Source organism: Crinia signifera, chromosome 19, assembly GCF_055691185.1.
Source record: "Crinia signifera chromosome 19, ASM5569118v1, whole genome shotgun sequence".
In the NCBI taxonomy this organism is placed as follows: domain Eukaryota; kingdom Metazoa; phylum Chordata; class Amphibia; order Anura; family Myobatrachidae; genus Crinia; species Crinia signifera.
The window spans coordinates 48,394,010-48,417,842 of record NC_139226.1 but is presented as its reverse complement, the minus strand read 5'-3'; the positions used below and the strand labels follow the sequence as shown (position 1 = coordinate 48,417,842).

At 40.3% G+C, this 23,833-nt stretch overlaps 1 protein-coding gene and 1 long non-coding RNA gene across 5 annotated transcripts in view; both read right to left on the bottom strand.

Moving 5' to 3' along the window:
- Window positions 1-5,373: 5,373 nt before the first annotated feature.
- On the bottom strand, window positions 5,374-18,452 carry LOC146042506 (uncharacterized). Its single transcript, XR_014463896.1, has 2 exons — window positions 8,396-18,452; window positions 5,374-8,245 (listed from the first exon to the last, which is right to left on the bottom strand). It is a non-coding gene; the product is annotated as an uncharacterized LOC146042506 (long non-coding RNA).
- Window positions 18,453-18,537: 85 nt separating this feature from the next.
- SHISA7 (shisa family member 7) overlaps window positions 18,538-23,833 on the bottom strand; it is a 145,759-nt gene continuing 140,463 nt past the window's right edge. For 3 of the 4 annotated variants that reach the window (XM_083162540.1, XM_083162539.1, XM_083162542.1), the window contains one exon: window positions 18,538-22,337. In XM_083162540.1, the coding sequence (XP_083018666.1) occupies window positions 21,751-22,337 (587 nt within the window). In that variant the 3' untranslated portion in view covers window positions 18,538-21,750. The remainder of the gene's footprint in view (window positions 22,338-23,833) is intronic. The other variant, XM_083162541.1, reaches the window with a different exon arrangement.

The window sequence follows — 23,833 nt, the reverse complement described above, 5'->3', positions numbered from 1 at the left end:
CCTCTCTTCCTCTGAGTATCAGAGTCCTATATATATATATAAATAATTTAATCTTGAATTATATTCTTTTCGATTCCCTTTTGGTAACGGGTATTATATACCGCTAGTATCAACTCTCTGGTGAATTAATGCTATTATCTATACATTACATTCTCTTTGTTTATATAGATCTTGTACAGAAGTGCAAATAGAAATGCTATTATACATGGATTTTTCATCAATAAAATATTTTTAGTGATTATTATTATTAATATTATTGTTATTTTTTTTTTATTATTTTAATGTCCCCTATCATATGTATTTTTGCATGATTTATAGTTATTCTCTGTTGAGTATGTTTGGGTATTAATTAGTCTCAGCAATCCTTACAGAAACTAAGGTCTTCAAACTATTGTAGTTTGGATCAAAATACTAATTTTTTTGATGCTTAAATTTGAATTTACTGTATTCAAGACCTCTAGATTTAAAACAAAATAACAAAATAGTAATACTGATTGAATTAAAATTAATTTCTATTTTTAGTCCCAGAGTGGGATTCGAACTCTCGTACATTGTGCTGTGCCGTTCATAGTCAGGTGCGCTACGTATAGTGCTATGACGGCCTTAGACTTCAACTGTGTAAATTTAGATAAACTTATACTCTTTATTATTCTATATATACAAACAAAACTGTTTGATGATGCCTTATTATAAACAATTATTTAGTAACGTATATGTTTTATATGTGTTTTTATAATTTATGAATATTGCGTATGAAGAACTTTTTAGTTTGAGTACTAAATCATATATTACAACGGCAACTCACAGCTTGATAAGAAGGGACATGGTTTCCGACCTTTGAACCTATAATCAACCAACAGGTGCATTAGATTGTTGTCTTCCAATGATTGGACAAGCTACCTTTTTATACCTGGGTTGATCACCTACAGACCATCTTCTGATGAAACCGTCAGTAATAGGAGGACGGAGAAACGCGTCAAGACGTATCTTATCCCGACCGTGACTACCATCCAGATTGCCTTATTTGCTTACACCGTGCTTCCAACTGCCGGACTGCTCCAAAAAACATCTAAAGGTGTATTGTTCCAGTGTCCTCGGCTCAGGTGCGCACAGACGTCCATTCTATCTGGCCGTCCGGGTTTATTGTTACACTCCCCAGCCGTGTCAGCTCCCAGCGTTAGCTCTCATCACATCAGAGCCACGCTGGTTGTCAGCAGACCAGCTGAGACCCGTCCACGACGCCTGCTCCCGGTACCGGCTCCCATACCATCGGAGCAACACCGGTAGTAGCGGGTGTCCGTATGGAGACAAGATGAATGCCGCACCTACCCCCAGGAACCAACTGGTAATATAATCCATTACTTACATAAGGAGCACCGCTTTATTGCTATCAAACAGCTGTTCACCAGCATATATCATTAAAGAGGAACTGTTACACTGAATTTTCAGGAACTGTTTCAACTAAGGCTTAATTACCGAAACTGGTTAACCCTCTAGGGTTCATGGTCGGATGTTTTAATGAATGTTTAGTGCTTAATGCATATTTTTTAAATTTATTGTCTGTCTGTTTTTTTATAATATAATGTATTAAATGAATTATCATTGATTAAGTAAAAATATAAAAAGATCAACACAGTGCGCTCTCTTGTTTTATATATACATATCACAGGTGCCCATATCTTTTTCTTTAAAAGAATAAGATCTTTTTTCATTTATGCCTGATTGAGAGCCTGTTTACCTGGTTCTCCATGCCTTCCGGTAAACTTTACCCCTTTTCATCTGTTACACCATTGTTTTATTTTATGTTATATATCCTCTTTTATTCATTAAAAACGGTATTATACTATACAGTATGTAGAAGAAGGAGAGGTGGTACACTTCGTTGGGCACTCCCCCGTGTGGACACCCAGTGAAATAATGAATAAAAATAATAATACTTCCTTTATGTGGGTGATCTGTTGTGGCGTTCTTTGTTTTTCGATTTTTTTCAATTCCAAAATCCTCTAAGTTTTTTGATTCATATGATATGTGGGTAAAAGAGATGAAACACAACAATGGGTGTGTCTGTCTGATATCCTCACACAGAAACAGAGATATCAGGCTAGAGGTGCATACCTCACACAAATTAGAGTAAGATCAAGCACACAATGGTATCTTTCAATAAAGTGATGTGGGTGGCGTACCCATACTCACGGTATCATGCGTTGCTGCAATCATGTAAAGGTATCTTTCAAAGCTGCTTGCTTAAAAATGTATTTATTTGCACTGATGCAAGTTACAATATGCCGGCTATCTCACTCCAGGGAACCTATTATCCACATTGAGGGAACATATAGGAAGTGACATCCACTAAGCATTCCATTTCTGGAGAAGAGGAGAAGCCCACTACCCCTAAGGGGCGTGCGGTAGATATTTTCTGAATAGCGCTGGTGGTGGGGCTCATCCGAATGGCATCTCATATAGACATCTTACTATCTACTTGTTTACCGGCGTGAGGATGCCGTATTTTTCGGATTGAACCCTCTACTAGCTGCTCCTAACTTATTGTGCAGAACTGTCACCTTGACTACTTTGCTTGTATTGAAATATTATGAGCAACATGGACAATAATATGGTACTAACAGGTTCATATTAAGAAGAAAAAAAATCGTAAAAAGGAGGCGGTGGGAAGGCAGGAGGGTGGTCATCTATGTTAATTAGAGGAGGCAATGTGTTCCCTAAATGTAGGTTTTTTTTTAAACAGGCCTGGCCAACCTGTGACTCTAAAGCTATGTACACACGGTGCTATATCGCTGGCAATATGGTCGCTGAGCGACCATATTTCCAGTGATTTCTTTGTGCACGCTCCCGTGTTCTGCCTTCTAATGGTTGCTGGTCGCATGAGCTTGCTCCTGCGATCAGCTGTTTCCCTCTGCAGCTCCCTTGGCAGTCTCCTGTTCATCAGCGACAATCTCTGGTCACTGATGAAAACGGGACACTGAGCAATATATTTCACCGTGTGTACACAGCTCAACTGTTATGAAACTACACATTCCAGCATGCCTTGCTATAGTTTTAGCATTTCCTAATGGCAAAACTGTGGCAAGGCATGCTGGGACTTGTAGTTTCACAACCGCTTGAGAGTTACAGGGCCTGCTTTAAAAGTTAGCCAGCCCAACCAGGTAGAAGTAAAATCAGAAGAGGACGGTCTCATGAAAAAGGTTAGTTCTTCCATTTGTATATATTGGTCAATCCTTTAGAACCACCGAGAGAAAATGCATCCAATTCAACATCAAACTAAAGTATTCCACTGTATATCAGGACACTTCACTTTATTGTAACTCACATTCAGGGACAAACTGACCCAAAGTGGTACAGGTGAAATCAATGTGAAGCAGAGATGGGCAGGGTTTCTGCTCCCCACTGCCGAGTGACTGGGACACACGTGTGTGTGAGATGCTCGTGCGTCCCAGTTAGATGGAACATCTCTCCGCCAGCGCGGGCATTCTGGTGAGCCTTGGAGCTGCATGAGCGGCGCTCCATCTGTAGGTGCAGGAATTAATCTGAACATGGCTTAATTTTTTAAAGCAGCAATCATTTCCAAGTCAAAACCAGGTTGCTTTTGCCTTGTAGATGATTGCTGCTTGAAAAATACGACTATTCTCAGACCCTGTTAAATTTAACCCCAATTAGAGGTGTAACTCAAGGAGGCAATAGAGTTGGCTACATGTGCCAGGCTCCTACCCTGAAGGGGCATCACTCCTCAGATATGCCAGACAGTGTGATACTGGAATCCTTCAGCAGAGAGAGATGACCTACAGTACATAAGCGCTGTAGGTTGTCTCACTCGTCTAGGTAACTCTGCTCTCTCCCACAGCAAGTTCTGTAACTGCAGTCTCCTGGTCCTGGCCGTCAGCTGCTGCTGTGCAGAGTGGATGCAGGTCTCTGACAGTGGCTTCTGGGTCCTAAGACTGCTGCTACTGCCTGTCCCTTCTCAGACACTGCTCTCTGTCAGTACCCATCTCAGACCCCTAGGTACAGGCTGTGTGTTACTGTGTGCGGGGTGGGTGGTAAAATTACTGCAGTGCTTATTCCCATTTTTCTATACGCCAACTGATTATACCAACATTGTCCCCATTTAATTGTAATGGAATCGGAACACCTTGGTTATATAAGCGGTGCGGCCAACATTTCCCTAGCTGGACGATGAGCGCAAACGGCATGAGCGATATTGGCAGCATGTCCGGAAGATGCCAATATCTTTAACAATGAGAAGGGAGCGGGGCATTTTTAAAGATATTAGTCATACACACTAGAAGATATTGTCATCAATATCATTCAGAAGCTCCTTTCTAGTGTGTATGGGCCTTGATGCAGCTGACTGTTTTGTCCATTTTCCAGCGTTTGGGTGCAAACGGTCGATTGTACTTTGTTCCCAGAAATTTCCAGATTTTCTTTCCAACCAGCCAGATTGGAAAGATAATCTTCTAGTGTGTATGGGCCTTTAGTCCCTCCCAATGCTGTGAATGTGCATTGTAATTGGTCCCACACATAGACCAATTAGTGGAATGTATGAATAGTGCTTCCATAGATGTTAGATTAAGCGAGGGCTGCCTAAGCCAGAGCGTACTGGAAAGAGTTAATGACTGCTAGTTGTTTAAAGTTAGTTTCAGTTTTGTAGTTAGCCTTTGGGTGAACTTAAGGGCGTAAGCTTAGGAGAGGGGTATATAGGCAGGTCCTTACAGGAAGTACTTCCTCTTGCAGAAGTTCTTACAACCCCACCCACCCTCGCTTGCCTTTGGCTTTTCAATTTATAGTCAATTATTTGGTACATTTACCATTATTACAACTTAGGCGGTAGGGCGTCACGGTCCAGCGGTCATTTGTGGCATGAGAGGGCGCTGGGAAGCATTGCCCCTTGGAAAGAGGGTGGGGTGTCCTGCCTTTGCGGGGGGCGATGTGGGCACTTCTTCAGTGTAGTGTCCACACCGGCTAGAGACTTCCCAGCGTTAGGTTGTGCCTTAGTCAGATGGGACGTCTCAGTCGTCACCATCTTAATATCAGTCAGTTGGGGCATTTAAGTCGCGGCCATTTTTGATGTGACTAGAGCTGGGCATCCGTGGCGCCTTATTGCCAGCCCTTTACGAAGAAGGGGTCATACCACGTAATAAATATGCATATGACCTTTAAATCTAATTGCTTTGGTGTCCGTGTGTTTATTGTGTCAGCGTCAGTTATTCTTAGTTAAGCTAGCTTAAAGTGTGTGTTAAGGTTCAAACCAAATAAATGGATAGACGCTGCCTTATGCTAAAGTTGCCTCATTGCCGAACCGCTTTTGCTCGTGGCAAGAAATCAGACATTATAACAAACTGAGTAATGAAAAGAGGAGACTAATGAAGGTAGAAGGCTTTTAATGTGATTTGATTACAACAAACAATATCATTTAAAATGGTAATTGCTGCTTTTATGTCAACCTGGCTCAGTTGCTCAATAGGTAAACAAATAAGTCAACAATAGGATTTAAGCAGCAAATAAGGTTGGTAGACTTTGTTAGTGGAAATTGCAGACTTATTTAAACCTTTTGGGGTTTTTTTTGTCACAGAAATGCTGTCAATTCTTATACATCAAAGGGTTTAATCAAGTTTATGGTTACAAAATGGAGCAACACAAGATAGAGGCCTGCTTTATTTTTTAATTCGAGCCACTGTACTTAAGTAGCGTTGATAGGACCAAAACATCAAAGTTCTAAACCAGTGGTTCTCACACTTGACGAGATGTATCAAATGGAAAATGCGGTAAAACCCCGGTTTTACCGCATTTTCCAATGTATCAAAAATGATACCGCAGTGTAGGGTATCGCCACCTTTGGGTGGCGATACCCTTTAGAAGCTTATGGGCTTCTTTTCGCCGCCCGCCGGCGCTGAACCGCCGCCTCGCCGTCCCCCCTCTCACTTACCTTCCTGAAGGGTCCTCCTGGACCCTGGAAGGTAAACCCCTCCTCCCCCTAGTGACGCAGCCGGACGTCCTTCCGGCTGCAGGGGGGGAGGAGGAGGCGCCGGGGACAGCTTGCTTAGCTGTCCGCGGCGTGAGGGATGCAGGAGCCGGCTGGGAGGTGACGGAGACCCCCCACATTCCAGGTATCGCAGGGGGCCTCCGTCACCGCATCGCGATGCCAGCCGCATATGTTAGTACATATGCGGGGGCATCGCGGCTGGGGGGCCGCGAAGGGCGGCAATGTATTTTAATACATCCCGCCCTTGGTCCTTGGGACACCACACAGTTCACGTTTTTCAGGTCACACGTCAGGTGCACTCATTACTGACTGACACATTTTGAAAGATCCACAGGTGGAGCTAATTATTTCACTTGGTTCTGTGACGAGACCTACAAAACATGCGCTGTGTGGGGTCCTGAGGACCGACTTTGAGAACCTGTGTTCTAACCAAAGAAACAAGATTGTACTTCTAAGGTAAAGAATTGTATTAGTGCATGGAAATTTTACTCCTGTTGTGCTACAGGTTGGTTTTACTTGCAGCAAAATTGTTAGTTTGTAGCCGTTAGTACATCAGCATGCAATGCTTTAGTGTGCAACCACAATATTGCAGAATATTATTACTGTACTCATATTTGTGGAATCAGATCTTATTCCTGTGAATTTGAGAAAACCAAAGATTTTTGGGAATTAATTTTTTTTGTTTGTGTGAAAGGTCGGCATTGAGGGAAGCACAACAACTTCTAACGCGCCCCGAATTAACAGTAGTTGCATGCATGCATATAAAATTGGCCCTTGCTTGAAACAACTGATAGACAATTTTACAAAGAAGGCTTTAATGAGTGATTAATGTGTTGATCAGCTTGCTTGAAACACGGATTGCCCCACTTAATCGGACCAGCGGGGGGAGTATTTACTATCATTTATAAATTCCTGCAGCTGGAACACAAGAAAATAGAGAATGCAAAACGAATCATTAAAATCTTCTAAATCTGTGCTGTCTTGAATATCTGGATTTAAAAGCTTCCAAAATATTTAATACAAAATCAGTTCGTTCTATGTGTACACTTAAAATTAACACAACTAGATTTTTTATTTTTTTTATTATCTACATATAGATACAGATATATACTATGTCAGTTTCCTATTGGCAGCAAAAAGTTTGTGTAGCGTTTAATAGCCCTTACAAAGTTAAACAGTCCACCCATTATTATAGGCAGGCTCAATATAACGTGTTTATATAACGTATTTTTTATTTTATTATTATAAAAGAGATAAGAAGAAAAAAAAGCTTCCACGTTTATACAATAACAAAGTGTCATGTAAATGTAGAAATGTGAATGGTTTCATATGGTGTACAGTGGATGCTGTATAAAGTAATCTCTTTAGGACAAGTTGCTCACATGCTGGTCAGGCACACACAGTAAATCATACACAATGTTACTGCAGAAGTCTACGCCAAAATGTATATTACAAATATCTGCGGACGCAGACAGCTCTCTCTATTGGACATTCTAAAAACCAATGACTTCCCTGTTACGTGATTTGATGTTAAGTAGTTGAAGGGGTCAATTCAGTTAGGAGTGAGTTTGCAAAGGCTTGAATATATCACTTGAATGTGCGGAATCTTATAAGAAATGCCGGTTGATGGGCCTCTTAGCAAGCTAGCGCAACTTTCCTACAAAATTGCCCAGGAGAAGTCCATGAAAACCTGGGCAAAGCGCTGGAGGTTCCAAATTTTGCACTTTTGGTAGAAAAAATTATAGCAAGCGTTTTTCATCAAACTAAAGCCCAGTATTTTGGGCACAGAAAATGTATAGTGATTTCTTAATACCACTTTCTAACAATTTGAAAACAGAGCTTTTAACCTATAATCTGCAAGTTCTAAAAAACACACTACCATCAATACATCTCCATGTACCTGTCTCGAATCATTTACACCTCCACATACCTGTCACACATCATTTACACCTCCACATGCCTGTCCTGCATCATTTACACCTCCATGTACCCGTCCCGCATCTTTTACACCTCCATGTACCCATCCTGCATCATTACACCTCCACGTACTCGTCTCCCGCATCATTTACACCTCCACGTACCCATCCTGCATCATTACACCTCCACATACTCGTCTCCCGCATCATTTACACCTCCATGTACCTGTCCTGCATCATTTACACCTCCATGTACCCGTCCCGCATCTTTTACACCTCCACGTACCCATCCTGCATCATTACACCTCCACGTACTCGTCTCCCGCATCATTTACACCTCCACGTACCCGTCCGGCATCATTTACACCTCCATGCATTCGTGCCGCATCATTTACACCTCCACATACCTGTCACACATCATTTACACCTCCACATGCCTGTCCTGCATCATTTACACCTCCATGTACCCGTCCCGCATCTTTTACACCTCCATGTACCCATCCTGCATCATTACACCTCCACATACTCGTCTCCCGCATCATTTACACCTCCATGTACCTGTCCTGCATCATTTACACCTCCATGTACCCGTCCCGCATCTTTTACACCTCCACGTACCCATCCTGCATCATTACACCTCCACGTACTCGTCTCCCGCATCATTTACACCTCCACGTACCCGTCCTGCATCATTTACACCTCCATGCATTCGTGCCGCATCATTTACACCTCCACGTACCCGTCCCACATCATTTACACCTTCACGTACCCGTCCCACATAATTTATAACTCCACAAGCCTATCCTACATATTTACACCTCCATGTACCCGTCACCACTTCATTTACACCACCATCTACCTGTCCCAAATCATTTACACCACCGCCTACCTGTTCCACATAGTTTACACCACCACCTACCTGCCCACATAATTTACACCACCACCTACCTATCCCACATCATTTAACCCATTACGGAGATTTTTGAAAAGGGTTGTGAACAAAAAAAAAACAAAACACACATTTTCCCTGAAAAAGCAATGCAAGTTTGGAATTGCACTGGAAATGTAATTTGTGGTACGAGTTTACTGTGAAAAAAGCTTGCAGAACCCAACTTGCACCTAACTGCATTGACCCCTTAGAGTTAATGGTGCACAAGGTGTCATCTAACCTTTGAAATTTAAAAGTAATAATGCATTTAAATGTGAATTGCAAAAATGGAATGAAATAATAATTAGAACGCGGGCTGTCTAACTGTCGGACTTAAAGCAAATCAGCATGATCTTCTGGAAGCACAGTGAGATTCAGCAACTGTTGTGGTGCAATAGCTGGCAATATCTGTAATCACTTCATAATACAGATGTCCAAGGCTATATTACATATACCCAGTCCCTGCAATCTCCTCCAATTGTGGAATCTCTGAATGCAAGCGTAGTTATCTACATCTGCTGCTGGGTGAAAGGGGTGTACACATTCAGCTATTTTGGGTATTATTTACTAAGTGCAAATGTGCGTTTACATATAACTGTTAATCAAGCAATTAGCTGTGAATATGTTTTTGTAAACCATGATACAATAATGTTTGCTCTTGGTACCTGCACCTTGTTAGTAAATACCTATTTGCTAATTTACAGATCCAGCCAATCAGCATGTCTCTGGCACATGTAAAACACGTCAAATCGTTCTTTGTCCTCTAACTTGCAGTGGTTGTAAATCATCTTGTTATAGATATTTACAGTATAAAATGTATGTGCTACATATGGTGGGTGGCTCTCCATTCTCCATCCCAGTGTTGCACATTGAAATCCTATTCACTTGATATAGAAAATACAGATAATAATGAACATCATGAATGAATGTAAAAGTATACTTTATAGTACTTGAAATCTATACCCCCATAACCACTTTTTAGTACCTAGTGTCAGATACATCTTAGCCTATAGGTAGGAAAACTTCCATTTTTAATTACACAATTCACACAATGAGGATTGCAATAAAGCGTCTGTTTGTGAAGACGTGGGATTGTTCGCAGAAAGGTTATTAAAGTTCTGAGTGGTGCTGTAGCGGAGCAGGATAGCTGGAATCAAGACACCAGGGTCATAGCAGCTGTGTAAAGGATATCCACTGCAGCATCAGACATGCCACCAAAACGGTTGTGAGAGACCTGCGTTTTGACCGCCATAATCATAAACGGTCCCCGACTGTCTCTTTGCAAATAAATCTTCTCAGTAACCACCAGCACATGACTATTGCAGTACATGCGCAGTGAGACTATTACGCATGCGCAGAATCCCAATAATCACACATCTGAGAAAATCAGGTTTACGTTCATCTCTGAATCAAGCTCTGAGGGTCTATCACATGGGTACATAAAGACCATGGGTGAAATTTAATAAGAGGAGAGATTCGGAAAGTGAGAAATTTGGTAAGAAATCTCCAGATTTTTTAACGCGGCAATCATTTACACTGCAAAACCAGTTTGATTTTAAAGTGTGAATGATTGCCGCTTTAAAACAACTGAAGCTTTCTAACCAAATCTCTCACTTTCTGAATCTCACATCCGATAAAATTTCACCCCATTAATCTATTTGCTTCCAGTTTCCCAGATTTTGCCGTAATTCCGTATACTTGTATAATTAGTTGTGATTAGTTAGTTATGTTGTCATGTTTTTTGTATTAAGGTTTTAAGTCCAAGGGTTTCTTTTGAAAAGTATTTGAAATTATTTTTTATTTTGGGGTTTATTTTTCCTTTACTGATGCTGAAAGAATTTAATTTTCTGATATTCTCTTACTTAGTGAGCCAGCCAGCCCAACAGTAGCTACAGCTATAGACTCTTGTTCTATTGGCTAATTTTGGTATGCACCAACAGTTTTTCTTTTTAAAGCAGTGATCCCTAAAAATATAGAATTATCAAACGGAAAAACAAAGCTGCTCTTTTCCATTTTTACAGAATGAATATTTTAGAATATCCTGTGATACAAGGGTTGACAACTTTAAGGCGGCCCTATGCGGGAGAGGGCAGCCAAGTAGGGGGTGGGTGGCGGTGCTACCAAAGTTAGCAATAGAGTGGCCATTGAGTTTGCATCATAGTCACCACGCCCCTCGCTGTGTATTGCCAGTATTTCAGGCATTATACAGATGGGGGGTTCAAAGTATAGGAATCAATATTTGAATTGTGCGCTAAATGTGCTTCATTCAGAGATGGACGCACACCTGATTTTTCAATATTTCTAGATGGTTTTGAATCTGCATGTGCACAAAATTAGCACTGAGCATGTGCAGATTCATGGCTGTGATGTGCCACAAATACCGGAGCTTGATCGACATGCTGCTGGTATTTGGGGGTGACAACAGGGCGACGAAAGCATTACAGAAAATGTATGCTTATCAGCCCCTTTTTCAAGGTGTGCTCAGATGTTCACGCAGATGATTTGGCACAGCAATGGACCAGAGAAGGTGGGAGGGGACATATTAGCATATCATTACTGGGATGCAGCAGCTATTGTGATCTTCTGCCATGAATCAGGGTCAGTAGTGTTCGCTAGAGAGAGAATCCCCCCCCCCCTTTTTTTATCGGTGCAGGATTACAATATAAATAGATTGTACTGTGATGCAATAAATGAAGCTACTTTGTTATACAAGTTCATTGACATGTTAGCATTTCTAGATAAAACAATAGTATGACGTCCTCTACCTGCCGCTGATGCAGTGTGACACTATGATGTTATAATGGCAACTGTCAATTGTTTTAAAGAAAATCTAAGCCATTCTGTAATTGAAAAAAAGAACGCGTGCAATACAATGGAAATCTATTTTTCTGATATTGGGGTCCTTGCACTTTTGCATAATGAGGACTTCTGTGTAAACCTTCTGCAAATTTTGCTTATAGATGTGAACTTCCGCAACTTTCTCTCGGAGAATTTAGATTTAAATGTTTTGTAAAGAATTCCCTCAGTTATTTCTGCTCCAAACTGTATAATCAAACCTTCTTTTAACAATTAGAGAAGAAGCAGAGGCCTAAGCATACAGTAACTGTAACTATACACTTGCAAGATATACCCCTAATATTCCCAATCCTCCTTTTATCAAGCGCAAAAACAGAAATTCCAGGGAATTGTGGAATTAGTATTCACGTAATAGGCCCCATACATCTGCAACGTATTGTCACAGTTCCCCAATGCCTGGGTCAAGAGAGAAGCGAAATCCTATATGATTGGGATCATCAAATTAGGGAATATTCCTGATTCCCAGACTGATCGCAGATCATTGATGATCAGCAAAAGCAATGAGGAAATGCCATTGCAGATGTACAAGGCCCTTTAAGTGTCAACTAACTTTAGACCCCAAGACGACTCAAGTCTGTATACAGTATTGGATGCAATTCTTACATACCATCGGATTCCGAGCCATATCATTTAATATTACCAGAAGCACTTGAATTGGAATGACATGTGGTAGCAATATACATATTTATGGATTCTTTGTTAATTATTTAAAAGACACACATAAAATGCATATGGCATGTTCGCTTTGGAAATATTTTAAGTTCAAATATAGAATGACATCTGGATGATAGGTAACCCTAATCAGGTAGACAGTCAATAGGACAACCCTATATGATCGACATGCTTTAGGTCAAAATGGTGAAAAGGTCAACAAGTAAAAGGTCAACAGTGCTTAAGATTGACCGCTACAAAAGGGCGATAGGTTTAAATGATCGACATATAATGGGTGCCACACATATGGTCGGTACAAGTTTTTCCGTTTCATTTTATTTTTTTTAATTTTTCATCCTTTGCTACCCACGTGGGCTGTGATTGGCAATAGTAACCTGTGCCGAATGCAGTGGTAGCGGAAAGACTCATCTTGGCTGAAGCATGGCCATTGAAGCCAGCCATGCAAGGAGATGTGGTACACTAATTAGGGTCACACGGGATTTAACAAACAAGATACACCAAAAAAGTTGTGTCGACATGGAACTTTTTAATGTGTTGACCTTATGTCTCAGTTGACCTACAGTACCACATTTCAACCATATAGAAGTCAACCTATTGACTGTTGACCTGATCTGGACTGACTCAATGAACCATACCCGCATAGAACATATAGCGCCAATGCAGATATGAAGTACAGAGTAATTTAAGTTGTTTCTGGTCTAATTAGGAGGAAGAGTCTGCTAGTCCCAGCTTGGGTTCAGGTAAGTTTCTTTAGTCAGTTTCTTTGAGACACTAGTCACCCAACCAATACTCAGAGATATAGGGGTATTCAATCCCGGACAAATTTCCTTGCCAGGTGAAAAATCTGGGGGGCGGATCAGGATGGGCGAAAACGGCCGTGAATTTGACAAAATTTGTGGCAATTTCCCTGATCCACGCAGATTGAATTGGGCGTGTCAAAAAATAAAAACCGGGTGAAAATTGACGTAGCCCTGGATTGAATATGCCCCTTAAGCTTAAAATGTCAATTATGTAACCCTAGCATGGGAAATGCACCAAATTTATCATTGCTACTCACATACTTCACACTGCCAGCATTCTGGTGTTCCATATAACATGAGGGTTTCATTGTTTTCATTATAAAAGGAACTTTCAAATCTGACATATCCTTTTTATATGAGGGGTCTGGCCACACCTCCCCACATTGGCCATGCCCCCTCCCTTTACCACGGCCCTGCAGAGCTATCGAGGCACCTGATTTAAATATATGTATAATGACTTCTGAATGATAGTTTTATACTGTGCATTGCTATAATTATTCTAGTGTGTAGGGCAACTTTCTGTATCACCTAGAGGGGCCGATCCAAAAAGTGCTAATATTTAAAATGTTACATTGCACCCATGGCAATACTGACCGTGATACGTCATTCCAGAATGGCATGTCCATTGCTTTGAGTTGAAGTCTCCCCATAAAAAATATCCAAACAAGTTCTTTATGTTGATCTGTTTTTCACTTTTACTGAGAACTTCAAACAGGCCGCTTACTGGACCAACAAATGTAACTATTCTAATGAAAATTGAACTCAGATTTTTTTTTTGGTCGACATTTTTATTACTCTTGTAAGGAATGCTATCAATATGTTAATCTTAAATGATCTGTATGCTTTGCAGTGTTTTTCTTAGTCTTTCTGTGAGAGTTTTGTTTGAAAATAAGTTGCATTCACTTTTGATTTGGAATCTGCTCAAGAGTTTTACTTTTTAAGGCAAACCATATTTATATATGTGATTTTACATGCACTTTGATACTGGATAACGGAAGAAATTCCAAAAAGATTAAAAATGAAGGCCTGGTAAATTTATGGTGCAAATCCCTGACCACATCTGCATAACAAAAGCAGTTTATCAAATAACAATGATCTATAGCCTTTTCTCCTAAACTTAAGGTGCCCATACACTAGGGCGATTTACTTGCAATTTGGTTACTTTTTATGTGTTTGTGATGATAAATTGCATGAAAAGCATCCAAGTCGCATGTTGTTGACATCAGGTCCGATGCGATGCACGGTCACGTGTGCATCAGGGCCTGAAGATTGCACCTGCTGCACGATAGATTTATTGCTTCTCAGCATGCTTGGCTGGGATTGCATATGATAAATCATAAAATGACTGCATATGGTGGATCGCGGGCGAAATCTCCCCTCAGAGAAGTCACCCTAGTGTATGGGGGCCACTAGAAGGCCTCTTCCTAATCTAGGCTGATAAGATTACTGTAAATTGCCATACCAATCAGAAGCTGTTCCCACCCCAGAGATGACAGAAATGCAAAGGAGAATCCTTAAACTGGATTTTAATGGAATCTTTACATTGCACTTCATCCCAAAACCAACCAAACTGTCTGCACTATTAGCGCCTTTGCCTCCAATTACACTTTAATTCACATGCATGCAGATGCATTTCTCCAGGGAACCTACCATTCTAAATACCGTGTACCCAAAATCTAGTGGTTCTGGGATATTGAATCAACAATGTTTAGGTTGACAATATTATGATTGACCACTAGTGTTCGACGGCGTCTAGTTAGACGTCTTAACTTGGTTGAGCGTGTGTAGTTAGACACTAATTGAAGATCGATGATGGTGAATGGTCAACGGGATCATGTTCGACAGTAGGAAGGTCAACATGAGTTTTTCCATGTTCCTTGGGTGCCGAATGTCATAGGGGTCTGTATATGTATATGTGCACAGTGTCCTGTTCGCTGCGCTCGCCATGAACCAAGTGGACCTGCACCAAAAAAACATGAAAAATGTGTGTCGACCTTGTTACTGCTGAATATGTCACCATCGATCATTTACCGGCGTCAATCTCCCGTCACTGTCCAACTAGATGCGGTCGACCAAGTTTAGGCATCTAACTAGACACCTTCAACGACTAATGGTCGATCAAGGTATTGTCGACCTGAACATTATCAATCCACCATCCGGATACCGACCTATCATCCTTAAGTCTTCCCTGACTCTTAAACATAAGCCTGAAGGAGTTGCTCTGCTTATTATGATACTATATTAATAGAGATAAATATTATTTAATTGCTGTTGAACTCCTTGGTCTTCAAAAATAGATTTTCTTAAGATGTATGTAATATATTAGCGAATATTACCACCTCCTCTCCAATCTAGGGAACTAGAAGCAATCTACTCTTAAACCACTTGCTGTATAATCCAGCCGCATAATTCACCTCCGTTTTCTCTGTGGTTCCTGGCTCTTTAATACTTTGACGCATTATTGTGTGCAAGCAGGTTGCTTCACCTCTCCACTTAAACAGTACATTGTATTCCCATTATAATATCTACACATTGATTATACTCTATATATACTTGTCAGTGACCTATGGGTTTACAAAATAAATCTTATTATATGGTCTAACCAGGAAATAGAGGAAGTGGTTATTAAATGTGCTTCTTTTCCAGTTCTCTCTGCAAGATGGCGGTATATTAACTTATACTGTACTTCATGTTCCGCAGATAACCAAGAATAAGAATATAGCAGAATCCAGCAATATTGTGTCCTCATTCTTAGTAAGAACAACTCCCGTCCCCCTGTCTGATACGCACATGAACGCAGGCATGTAATAAAAGAATGGCGCATACAATAAGCCCAAGCTCCAATTGAAAACCACCAAACAATTTACAAAGATTCAATTATTTTAGAAGTTGTCAGCAATCTGTACACAGTTAAGCCTAGTAATAATGAAAACCTCATTAAAGCTATGAGAATTACCTACAGCTAATTTTTGGACAAAGTGAGCATTTCCACATGTGAGCAATTGGAGACTTAGCTCAAGGCTGGATTAAGCCTTGGGGGTACCTGGGGCATTTAAGACAGGGGGGCTCAGTGGAAGGAGGTGTAAGTGGTGGTGGTGGTTTGTTTTATTTGATTATGTATATCTCCCAACATGACCCATTCCTGTTCCAGCTGGTGATGCTTGAACTCTGACTACCTGGTACTGCTGCTGCATAAGAGGGAAAGCCAGTGATGTCAGCGCACACCAGCTGGGGGCCCCCTGGCAAAGAGGGACCTGGGGTACAGTATGCTGGGGAACAGTATCTGGTTATGACTTATCTGTGGATATCGGTGGAAATGTTGTTTTTAGTATCACAGTCATTTAGAAATTAGTGGTTCTTTTCTTTTTGCCAACTTAACTTAAGTTCTAAAAAGTCATCCTATTGGTTAACCAAATGACTTGAGAACCAGATAGCCAATAAGACCACGTTTTCCATTCTGGACCCATTTCAAACCACTTATTTCTACAGTATCCGGTCAACAGTCAATAGGTCCACCTCTATTGGTCAACAGGCAATAGGTCGACGAATGCAAATATTGGCATGTCAACGGTCGACACCGGAAAAGGTTGACATGATTTTTATTTTAAACCAAATTGATCCAAGTGGGCATAGAGGGAGAATACAATAAAGTGCCAAGCACAACGAGGCACTGTGTCCAAAGCATGGCGAGCACAATGAACCATGCAAGGGGAAGCAGTTCACTAATACGATGTTCATGTCGACATAGACCTCAATAACCATGAAAACCTTATTTCGACCTTTCCTTGTGTGGCCATTCCCATCCTTTTTTATGTGTCGACCAAAGTAGTCGATCTATTGACTGTCACTGTCAATCTAGTATTAATTCACACCCTATTCCTACAATCAATGACTTCCCCATGCAAAATAAATTCCTTAATAAACATCTCAGGGAACAAATCAGATATCTGAAACATATTTGAAATGTGAAGCATTAAACATATTAGTTCCTATAACCACTGAAAAAAAGAATTATATATATATATTGTCCAAGTTAAATATCTACCACTAGCATTGATCTCTGGAGTAAAATGTAAATCTCCTGGCAATAAACTATTAATGCATTGAAAACAGGAATATCTTAATACATGTGCTATATGCTTTATGTATTTTACTTCTTATCTATTTGTCTGCAATATATCAAACTTTGGTCTCAGAAATAGGATTGCGACGCCAACAACCTTCGTATTTGTCCTAAGCCATTGGGTGTAGGATCTGGGTTGATCCTAAGCAGCTCAACTCACCCAAACACTACAATGTTATCCTCAACAGATATATTCACGTCTCTACGTATAAGACAAACCGCTTCATTCAGGCCAAATATATTTGGAGAATATGAAGTGGCCTCTGCTTAGCCCATCTCTGTGTTGGAATGCCCCCTCATAGTGCATACATACCACTATTCCATAAGCTGAAATTTTCTCTGCACCTTAAATATGCGTTTTAAGAGTCTGCATTGTAGATCTGGTTCTGAATATTTGGTATGCCCAACTGTCGTGTTTCACCAAGTGTTAATGAATCTGACAACCCCACTGTCCAAGCCCAAATATCTAACGTGTACATTATTGAGTGAATAAAGTCATATAAAACCAAATATGCGGGCACAGGAAGACTGAATAGAGGAAGATCTCTCCCCTCTAAATTGGGGGGTCATCCTCTCTAATACAGCAAATTTCTACATAGCCTTCATGAACCCTAAAATATTCAAATCCTCCCTGCAGTTTTTCAGAGGAAGTGATGCGCATATGGCAAATATGTCCCCTAATAGCTTCTGTTTGGCACAATGTCTTCTGGCAGACGTGCTTTTTGCACCAATCTCCTGACCCTTAGGATAGACTGTTGAGGTTTTATTTTTGCCTCTCTTTCTTCCCCTAAAGGTACCTTCTTTCTTTTTTAATTACAAAATGTTGAAGTATGAAATTTCATATTGAATGCAATCTAAATAGGAAAAAGAAAACCATGTATGGATTGTCATGCTTATAATATTGTTATTTCATATTGCTTCACTGGCCTAAACAGTAACAATCTGCAGGTTAAAAATAATAGAAATAAACAAGTCTGCCTAATATATATATATATATATATATATATATATATATATATATCTTGTAGTGTGGATCCGGCACTCAATCTTTATAGTTCAATGTGCCCGTTGCCCTCGACGGCATATTTGTAAATCGCCAATAATGAAGCGCCACTCCAGGACTTATTTAAATAAAGAACTTAAGCTCTATTCATGCAATTCTACGTTTCGGTTTGTGTACAAACTGTCATCAGGAATGTCGTCACTCCTGATGACAGTTTGTACGCAAACCAAAACGTAAAATTGCACGAATAAAGATTAATATCTTCATTTAAATAAGTCCTGGAGTGCCTCATCATTCTTGATGATGTGTATGTATATATATATGTATATATATATATATATATATATATATATATATAAATTTGGTGACTCGGGAGTGAGTGCAGGCACCTGTATCAGAACCTTTAATCTGCAGGCTTTATTTATGAAGCTTCCTGGGAGGTCGGAAGGTAAAATTTAAAACGGCACTATAAGTCAGCATAAAGCCAGTCTTCACTCTGACTGCGAGTGCCATTTTAAGTGTTCACTTTCAACCCGCCACCTTACACAAGACGCCGCTTTGTAAATATGTCTAAGAGTTGTCATTGCTTCGGGGTGAAGCAGGTCTTGGGGGATTGATTTGCCTTTTTAATGTGGTGACCCAGTCTCTTCTTCTGCTAAAACCTGCTTGCATGGTATGGATCTTTGATGGGTTTTTTCTCCATTCTGGATTTTCCTTATTTAAATGAATATTCCAAACATAATTGCAGCCAAATATTTGGGAAATGTGTATGCAATCTACTTATTAAAAGGAACTACATTTTTTACTAACTAGGGTTACTGTTTAGAAGTGGGTGGTGAAAATCAACGTCTCCAGATTTCCTCTGGTAATGTGAATCATACGGTGATCTAAGCTTCTAATTTGACGTGTAAATGGAGGCATTTACAGACCCTCGTTTTAAACATCACTTAAATGTACATCTAAACCAGCATTAAAAAATTAATTACAATTATATCACATTAGCAGAAAGCACTAAATAGTGCAATTTACAGCGGCACAGTGCTGAAAAAGAGAACTGCCCACTGGATGATAAATATTCTATATTCCTGTGATAATCCAGGGAGCATTTTCATCACATCTAGAGCAGCAAATAGAAATATGTAAATTAGCACGATGGACAGTTTCAAACACATATCTGTTCGTGTTTTTATGATACGCAAAGGATCCGTCCCCTTCACTGATCAATGTGGTTTTGACACTGCTATAAAATCCACCAAAAATATGACAGTCGGGCATTTCATTGTTTATTGAAGATGTATTCACCATCTCAATAATTGTATATATATTTTTTAGCAGCATCAGGTGATTCCTTTATGTAGGACTGCCACTCGAATAAATGTCAACAGGAATTGTTATATCAGTACAATTAGTTCCACACCAAAAATCAGGTAAGTATATTATGGGAAGATGTACTTAGCCTTGGGGCCCAGATGTATCAAGCTTCAAAAAGTGATAAAGTGGACAGTGATAAACAACTGGCCAATCAGCTCCTTCCTGTCATGTTACAGGCTGAGTTTGAAAAATGACAGATAGGAGCTGATTGGCTGGTTGTTTATCACTCTCCATGTTACATCTGGCCATTGGAGAGAGATAAAGTAGAGAGTGATAAAGTATCAACCAATCAGCTCCTCTCCTTTTTCAAACATAGGGCAGATGTATTAAGCCTTGTGAAGTGATAAAGTGAAAGGTGATAACGCACCAGCTAATCAGCTCCTTACTGTCACCTTACAGGCTGGGTTTGAAAATGACATTTCGGTGCTGGTAATACACCAGCGTTCTCACCTTCAACTTTATCACTTCACCAGGCTTAATACATCTGACCCATAGCCTGTAGCATTGTAGTTAGGAGCTGAGTGGCTGGTGAGTTATTATCATCCACTTTATCACTTCAGCAGGCTTAATACATCCTACCCATAGCCTGTAGCATGACCAGCTGACTAGCTGGAACTTTACCTCACCACTTTATCTCTTTCCAAGTACTTGATACATCACCCCTGTAATTATGTTTACGTTTTCAGGAAACTGGAAACATCGTAGCGGGTTCACATCTATGTCACTATTAATATGGCAAAAAAGTAAGGGTCACTCGTGGCAGATCTGTAAGATTCTAGCTGGCTCAATATACAAAATCGGTAATTAGTATATTAATTAAAAAGACTGCCTGAGGGGGAGATATTATTGAAAACAGTTAAGGCCATTTGTGTTTGAGAGAGCTCCATGGAAGTGTATAAAGTGGGAAGGGGAACTTTCCAGGCCGGGTTACCAGCAATGTCAGTGATGCCCTGGAGATAAAAAGGTTGAGAAAGAAGTCTGAAATAGCGTGACATCATTGAGATAAAAAATATAATAATAAAATAAAGATTTCTTTATGGCACGATCCTCTTTTTTTTTCCTTTTTTTTTTTTTTATAAATAAATTGACCAAATCATATAAAGCGCTGATACTGCAATCCTGGGAACCCAATGGCTTTCTCTTGATGCGAGTTTGGATTTGGAATATAAGGGTGATGAAGCGTATAGTAAATAAGTCAACACAAATACTTTAGGTGAAGCATACTTTCTTGACCGTCAAACCTATTTTTTTCCAATGTAATCCTTGTTTTTATTGATGTAAAGCTATGAAACTGAACTCAGTTAATTGCAGCCGCTTGTGTTAATTGTATTAATATTAGATGGAATAATTGGCACAGTTTGTGCTGTACTGAACCACCTGCATTGACTGTTACATGTGATTGTATTTGAAGTAGTTCCTCTGCTAAAAAAAAGAGGTGAAGTTTTTTTTTTTGAGTGGGGGAGGAGGGGGAATCAAGCATGTATCCGTTTCAGTCTTGTCTTTGCAGTGCTACTCTGTCACATGACTGTGTTCATCCTATGTTTATATCTAATTGTAGAAAAGTTAGGGCACAACTTTCATTTCCATTTGGAGTCACGTATTGACCTTACCCAGATAATTACAGATTATCAGATATTTGCATTTCAGTGATATCTTCTTCCTGGCAAACACAAAGAGAAATCTATAGGTTACACCCCTTTCCATAGACCCCGTCTCCTATGGGCTTCTCAAACTAACCGTCAGCCACATTCGGTGCTGAACAATGAATATCTCCCGATTTAAATCAACGGCTGGCGTCTATTCTTCTCTCTTCATCATCATCTTTGACATCATCCACTTGGCCGGTGGAGGCAGCGTCAAGTGACAAAGCAATAAAACTAAAGTCACCAATAAAACAAATAAATATGCTAATTACTCCCTATTCGTTACCCCAGCCATCTGGAGTGCTCTTCTTTTTGTTTTATTCTTTCACTAGAGACGATGACTACAAAGTAAGCCATGGTAAAATAGTAAAGAAGCCACAGAACAAAAATCGACTGCCTCTTTCTTGAAGTAGGAAAAACAAAGAAACGGTAAGAAGAAAAGCGGCTCAAACAGTGACCTCATTCTTGCTCCCAGTGCGCAGATGTTGGCTGGGGAGATGGCCAGGGATGAATTGAAGTTGCTCAATGGTGTTTTGACGTTTGGCAGCAAAGGCCTGCCGTCGATTGGCGGTGTGGTTAGCCATATCCCATGTCGTCTTGGGGGAATTAGCAGATGTAGGGTGGGAATTCATTTTAATCATGTGGTGACGGTCTAGCATTGGGGTGCTAGCACAAACATTGGTGTGAGAAAAGGCCTTCTGGTGCCCCAGACGCATCTCTTGGAATGGTGTTGGCCCACGATGGTGTATCCTTTCAGGAGACAGAAGGTGCTCCTGCGAGTGCAAAACGTCACGGGAAAGAAGACGTTCTTGAGAGATGAGGCGGTCTCTGGGTATAGTATAATCATGGTGAACTGGGTAGTGATTGTCCGAGAGGATGTGCTCCTGGGACATGACTCGTCTAGGCGTCTGTGATTTTTCCAGGTAGCCATCATGATCGTAATTCGTCTTCATGACGTGAAGCGGGAGAGTGCCTCGTGTCAATTCTGCTAAGTGTTTTCTCTTTAAGTAAAATTCATCCATATCTTTCTCTGCTTTTAGGAAAAGATAAAACACAAAAGAATAAAAAGTTAAGCACATAAATATTGGTGAGAACCATTTCGGGGCTGATTCGGATTTACACTGCTGTCTTAGCGTCTTTTGCCGTAGTTGTGCTAGTGATATTATGTTAATGTAGTACAGGGCCCGCCTCCTGGTGTACAAGCTTACATCCAAATGCACATAGACTGGGACACTCACACCATCAGAAGCACCATGGTTACTTGTACCAACACCATGTCAGGTTCAGAATCTCTGTCAGATTATGGCCTCCAATTTATGCTATAAAGTACCTAAGGGCTTGAATTAGACATTCAAATTTGCAGATGACTGCGAATAGATAGAAAATAGAGGTGTAGACAGGAACACTGATGCGTTTCGCCACCTCGGCGATGAAACGCACTAGGCGTTGCTGCCTACACCTCTATTTAGTGGACCTTACAGAACCAGCCACAGATGACATTGCCACTTGCTTCACTTGCACTTATTTGAACTTGGACATCTCCATGACCCTGCCGAGCTCCAGCTGTGGACCAACACTCCCTCATTTTGGATTCTAGTCCAGCACTTTATGCCCAGCTTCTAAGCTCTTGGGATCCTACATAATAAAAGACTAATGCTACTGCTCACCTCTATGGGAGGAATTCAGGTGTTTTGTGCATTGGTGGCCGCTAGATGACAGCTGATGGAGCAATTCAAGTGTCGCTCCATTTCGGAACGCACAGCCACCTGTGCTGATATTACTGTTATGTTGTTACTGCTCTCGTTTTGATGTTCTGGTAACTAGTAAAGTTATATCAGCTGCCAATTATTGCATAAATGATTGTTTATATTGCAATAAAGATTTGTCCTAATTTTATACAGGGATTTTTTTAAATGTAGTTTGAATTTGACTTCATGCTGACTGCCTCAACCTAAACTCAGATTACTTTCATGACATGGGTGAGTCTGGCCGAGGTCCGATGGCTGGGTGAATGCAATTAAGATGAGACCAAGGTAAATTGGACTTTGCATTCAGGTTGAACAGATCATAAACAAAATCACCCTTGGAAAGGCCAGTTGGGTTACAGTGCAGTAAACAACACATAGGAAATAGAATACACTGTTATTCTTTATATCCACGAGAAGTAGGCATCTTTCAAGCAGGGCAAACACAATACTTAAAGATGGAACCTTGTAAGCTATCCCTGGCCATCTTGACTTTAGATCAATTATTTTGCAATGGTGGCCTCTGGTGGTTGGAGGTGGAATTGACAGTATTTTCTTTAGAGGATAATCCTCTGAACAGTGCTAGTTGTCATTTTGGTGCATTTTTTTTTTCAACATTTTGTGGCAAATATTGGGGTCAAATATTTTTCATTGCAATAATTCTTAATATCTGTGATCATGGGCAGGACTTGATCATTTGCAGTCAGTGTTGGCATATATAATTTGTGCATGGCAAACTATCTCTTTGAACATAAGGTTGTTTTGTAGTAATTCCAATCTGGCA